This window comes from Lacerta agilis, chromosome 1 (assembly GCF_009819535.1).
Source record: "Lacerta agilis isolate rLacAgi1 chromosome 1, rLacAgi1.pri, whole genome shotgun sequence".
NCBI lineage: Eukaryota > Metazoa > Chordata > Lepidosauria > Squamata > Lacertidae > Lacerta > Lacerta agilis.
This window is the reverse complement of record NC_046312.1, coordinates 70,105,524-70,111,523: the sequence shown is the minus strand read 5'-3', so window position 1 is coordinate 70,111,523 and position 6,000 is coordinate 70,105,524. Positions and strand designations below refer to the sequence as shown.

At 43.6% G+C, this 6,000-nt stretch overlaps 1 protein-coding gene across 1 annotated transcript in view; it reads left to right on the top strand.

Moving 5' to 3' along the window:
* Window positions 1-2,744: 2,744 nt before the first annotated feature.
* The window catches only part of ABCC8 (ATP binding cassette subfamily C member 8), a 57,106-nt gene continuing 53,850 nt past the window's right edge, over window positions 2,745-6,000 (top strand). Inside the window, exons 1-2 of the mRNA XM_033153767.1 lie at window positions 2,745-2,948; window positions 5,083-5,224. Coding sequence (XP_033009658.1) covers window positions 2,801-2,948; window positions 5,083-5,224 — 290 coding nt within the window. The 5' untranslated portion in view covers window positions 2,745-2,800. The remainder of the gene's footprint in view (window positions 2,949-5,082; window positions 5,225-6,000) is intronic.

The following is a 6,000-nucleotide window of genomic DNA, read 5'->3' as shown; positions in this document are numbered from 1 at the left end:
GGTCAATACAAGCATTTCTGCTTGCCAGATGTAATGACCTCCCCTCCCCCTGTGTGCTATTATGAAGGTTCTCCCAACCCCCAGAACTGATATGTGGGGCATGGGGCATGCAGAAGAAGCAGTGGGGGCAAGATGCCCCATTGCTCTACCAAGATCATTGTGCTGGTTTTCACTAGTGAAACTCTTCAGTTGAAATTAGACCACATAATCAAATAATTATGACTCCAGGAACTGAATGGAGCTCACAATCCTTCCACATTAAAATATATATATAAATCTTCTCCTTGTTATCGCCCCCACCCACTCCAAAAACCCTTTCTTCATTTCAACACTATAATATGGGGGTAGGGAGAGTTACTTTGTTGTAACCATTGTTAAACAATTGGGAGTCAGGAATCTTTGCCAATTTTCTTCAAACCACCACTCGAAGATCTATGAGTTCTTCCTGTTCTGCCTTCTATCCGCATCTGAATTAGATTACTGACTGTACTAGGTATGGTATGAGTGATGTGAAGGGAATGAAATTGCTTATAAGGAGCTGACCTTTGTGCTGAATTTTTACAAGATATGCGACCAGATGAATTTGCAGCACCCGCAGCATTTGATCTGAACCCTCTAAAGTTGTTGATAGCTTTATTTGACTTTAATAGAACAGAATCAGATCCTCATATTTCATGCTCTTCGAAAGGTTCTTAAAAGTGCAAAAGCATTAAAGTCTGTGAAGTTTCTTATGTCTTCGTATTATTGAAAGTATAAGTTATTCGGCAGCTAGCTCCTACAAACTCCAGTCTTGATAGTTGTCGGAGCAGCTTGTTAACATTGTAGGAACAGAGTTGCAGAAAGAAGAGAAGACTATTCTCATAAATACTCCAGGACTATAAATAGCACGACATACTTCAGGACTGTGGTTACTTCAAACCAAAACCTTTAAATTCTGCACCTGGGTAATAAGATTCTGCACCAAGATAAAGGAAATCCTGCTCAGAATTTCTCAGAATTTTGTGCCAAGGCAGCAGCTACGCCACTGAGCACATGCAGCAGCTTTGGCAGCACGGCAGAGTGAAACAGGACACACCGCCTCTGGCTGGTGCAGAACTGAGTAACTAGGTGGACCCAGCTCATCCACCCCAAATTTCAGTGATGCAAGCCAGATAAGATTCTTCCAAACAATGGATTGTTGTGATCTTATTATGGCTTGATCAGGCATTTAGCAATAACAGCAACAGAGCAGAGGGCAGGCTAGCAAAGCAAGGGACAAGGGAGCCCTGTTCGTTTCCAGGGCCAGCCTACCCATGAGGCAAGGTGAGGTGGCTGCCTCAAGTGGCAGGATTGACAGGCACAGCAGATCAGGATGTAGATCTTTATTTCCCTCTTGCTCCTGATGTAGATCTTCACTCACTCCTTCTTCCTTAGCTGGGAAAGAGCGATCTCGTGATTGGCCTAAATTACCCAAATGTCTTGGGTCAGCCCTGTGTATATCATAATACTCCAGTTCCAATACTCTGGGCCAGAGCTTTCCAAATTTTTCATGTTGGTGACACACTTTTTAGACATGCATCATTTCGCGACACAATAATTCAGTTTTACTAGCAAACCGGAGGTTAAACTAACCCTTTTCCAGCTCCGGGAAGAGTGCAGGGAGCATTCGTAGGACACACCTACACACTAAAGCTGACACACTAACGTGTTGCAACACACAGTTTGGAAAGCTCTGCTCTGGGCCCAATTCAAAGTGCTGGCATTGACCTATAAAGACTTAAACGGCTCAGGACTGCAATACCTCAAGGACTGCCTCTATCTGTATGAACCTCCCCTGAGATCATCATCTGAGGCCCTTCTTCATGTGCCCCCTTCATGAGAGGTTCAGAAGGTGGCAACAACGGGACTTTTCTGCAGTGCCTCTCCCCATTTGTGCAATGCTATCCCCAGGGGGATTTGCCTGGTGCCTTCATTATACACCTTTAAGCACCAGGCAAAAACTTTCCTCTTTAACCAGACCTTTGACGTCCAATGCCCTTTTAAAATGGTGTGTTGTTGTTGTTTTTGTTATTTTGTGTATGTCGTGTTTTTATATTGTGATTTTATCCTGTGAACAGCCCTGAGACCTGCAGGTATAGGGTGGTACACAACTTTAATAAATAGTAATAATAAATAATTCAGCTGCTAGATTTTATTATAATTTTCTAGCACAAGGGTGGCTTTTAAGCGTCATCTGGCCAAGGAAATGATGGGAATCCTTTTTAGACAGTGGAGAGGGGGCAGAATTTGAAATATTTACAAATAGAAAGACGACGGGTTTTCCGTGTTCTCGCGCACCAGATGGCCTCAGGCTTGACACCCCCCACTCCGAACAGAAACGGAGAGAGCGACTACTTGCCTCTCTGACAGATGAGCGGAGGCGGCTCCTTTAGGTACCCAACTGCGGCTTCCTTTTTCTCTCAGCTGCTCAGCCTTTCGTCCCAGCGGCACCATCTCTCCTCAGCCGTTCGCCTTCCCTCCTTCTTCGACCTCGGCTAAACCGATAGAGGGGAATTCCCGGGCGCCTCGCTCCATCCGGCGCGCGCTCCAGAGCTGAGGGCGCGCATCTGGCCGCCTTCTCACGGCTCCTCTCTCGCGCGCGCGCGCTTTGTTGCTGCCGCGCGAGGGGGCCGGGCCGGACGCGGCATAGCTTAGGTAGAGAGGCGGGAAAAAGGACCCCGGGCCCGACTCGCGCTCACATCTTCGCGCCTGTTCTGTTGTTGTGCATGCCCGCCTTCCCCTCGACGCTGCTCCCCGGCGACCCTCGGACACCACCACCACCATGTCCTTGGCTTTCTGTGGCAGCGAGAATAACTCGGCAGCCTACAAGGTGAACAATGGGGTGCTCAACAACGGCTGCTTCGTGGACGCGCTCAACGTGGTGCCTCACGTTTTCCTCCTGTTCATCACCTTCCCCATCCTCTTCATAGGTGAGTGAGTGAGTGAGTGAGGGACGCCTGGGGAAGCGGGGCCGCCGGGCGTATATTTCCCTCCCCCGTTCCCGGTTTGCGGCGCCCGAGCCTGTTCATTCGCAGGAATCCATCCGAGCAGACAGGCTAAGGAAGCAAAGACGTGTTTGCTGAGCGATGCTGACCTGCTTTCCCCAGCAGCGGCAGCAGCATCCTTCCCTAGCTCGCAAGCAAAGGGTTTAGAGAGCATCTTCCTAGGAAAAGAACTGGCAGAAGCAGAAAATGCATGTCAGGCTTCTTCTGCCTTCGTCCTGCTCACTTATTTGGGGGCAGGTGTGAAGTGCAGCCCACCTTTTTGCAGACCTAGCTCAACTGTCCGGCGTCCTGAATAAGTCAGAACATGGATCGTGCGTGCCTTGAAAAAGGGCTGAATGAAGTCAAGGAAGGTTATGGAGAGGAGAGGATGCAAACATATTAGGGTTTAGTAGTCAAACAGAGGGAAGAAGAAAGCACTGCTGCAGTGGACCTGCTTGTGTTTGTTTTGGTGGGTTTTTTTATGAAAGGGTTCCCTAGTTTAAAACTAGGTGTGCACTTTTTTTACTGGTCCAGCAGTAGTTTGTAGTGGCGATGTCTAACTTTAACTGGCATGCTACCAGTCATGACGTGAACCATTATTTCTTTATTCATTTATGTATTTGTATTTTATTTATTTATTCAATTTCTATAGCAGCCTTCCTCCGAAGATCAATAAAACTCTAGTCTGAATCAGATTTCTAGGTCATGAACGCACAATGGCACAAATGCTGTTTTAAAAAACAAAATTTCTAGACTTCTTTTTCAAGAGAAATACTAAAAGAGCTGTGTAAGAGAAATACACAAATTCAGCACCGTTGTCGATGTCCTTTGGCAATGTCTATTCACCTTAAAGCTAAAGGACTGGCTCGTTGATCATTTCCAGTGTTTCCATATAATCAGTCTTTTACTTCAGGAAGTATATATTGTCTGATCATGCACACTTCAGACAATATGAATTCCCTCCCCCCATTTAGTGATGGTGTGAGGACTCTGATTCTGCAAGTATCACATCCACCTGCTAGAAAGAATGCTATAACTCTTTCCTCTCACCACCATTTTCTAAACCTTTTTTTAATAAAAGTTTTAATATGTATAGATTGATTACTCATTTTGAGCATATGCCCTTATTTGATGTACAACCCCAGGCTGCCTTCCACTTTTTGTTGTGGGTGTTATTTTTGTAAGTAGTGTACCAGTGAGGTTCCCCCACACTTCCTTCCCTTTCTGAAAATACCCTTCCTGCCTAGACAGAAGCACAAACTGATAACCTAGGCAGGTGAAACTAATATACTAGGCAGTGTGACTGGCTTTCCATGAAAAATACACACAATGCACTCTACAGTATATAATGTTGAACACAAGAAAGTCATTTGTACTGTACAAATGCTGTAATCCCAAAACCACTGACTAGAAAGTCTCACTGAAGTTAATAAGATATTTTTGATGGGGGGAATATTTAGTTATATCTCACCATACTTCTTAGGAGTTTAAGGGGACATACATATTCCTCGTACAATTTTATCATCATACCCAGCATGTGAGGTGGGTTAGGCTGAGAGATAGTAACTGGCCTAGGTTTAGGCAGTGAATTTCATAACATAATGGTGATTTGAACATGGGTCTCCCAGGTCCTAGTCTACTGCATTAAACACCAACATGCAAATCATGGCTAGAATGAATCTGGGGTGTGTTTACACTAATAGTGTGGAAAACCCCTTCTTATTCACTTAAGTGGAACAAGCACCTAGTGTTCAGTTTCTTAATCATATACCCATTGATGTTCCAACTATAGAGCAAATTCAGAGTTCTTTCTTTGATTTAATATTTACTAGATTACGAGAGTCTAAATATAAAGGATATTTGATCCCATTTGTATATTATTTTAGACCCTTAATGCAATTATGTTTTAAACAAATGTTTTGTTTCTAACTTTGTTTCCATTTCATCATGTTTAAAAGCAAAAGATCTACACTTCTGTTTCCAGTTCAGAATGGACAGGGGCATGCATTTTTTTACTCACTTTTTCTGCACAAAACTCTCAGGATAATTGTGATTAATTTTTTTGCTTTCTTATATTTAGGATGGGGAAGTCAAAGCTCCAAAGTTCATATCCACCACAGTACTTGGCTTCATTTTCCTGGTCACAATTTACGCTGGATTTTGACTTTCATTCTTTTGTTTGTGCTGGTATGTGAAATAGCTGAGGGTATAGTGTCTGATGGGTAAGTACATAATTGGATTCCCCCCCCCCATTTTCACAATACTTTCCCATTTTTAATACAGTTGTATGCAACTTGCTATACACAAGTTTGTTTACTGCCAACTCTGCTTGTTAGAAATGTAATCTGTGTCCGAGGTGATTAACCTACTGACTTATGTCAGATATTCCAAAGACCTCGCCAAGAATGTGTGTGTACAAATACACATACACTCTAAATTATCTTTAGCTAGCCAGTTCATTCTGTCTGTTTGCCAACTCTCTTGTGAAAATTTGCTGCATCCTCTATGGATGAAAAAGATCATATGAATCCAGAGTTAGAGACACTGTTCTGTCAAGCAGAGCAGCTGAAAGGGAGCCCCAAACTTATAAAAGTTACATCAAATCCCCTTAAAAAAACAAAAACTCAACATGATACATTGTGCATTGGGAGATTCAGGTATGGTAATTGTAGCCAATAGCACTATCATGACATACTTTAAATTATGTGAAATGTTGCTACACTTACTAGAATTGCCAGTTGATTTTGTTTTGCTGCTTAAACAAACCTAGAGTAGCAGCAATTTCAAACATTTATTTGGCTCCCATGTTGCTCCTCCATTCACATTTGTGGGAATGCCATTTTGAAGGGTCTCCCTGCTGGAGCAAGAGGCTGAAGACTGTTGTAGAGGTCTGCAAGGGGAAGGGGGAGAAGCTCCATTAGATGACTGTTAAGTTGGATCCATTCACAGAAATAAAGTTCGTATCAGAGCCAATGTCTGTGGTTATCCGAAGTTCTTG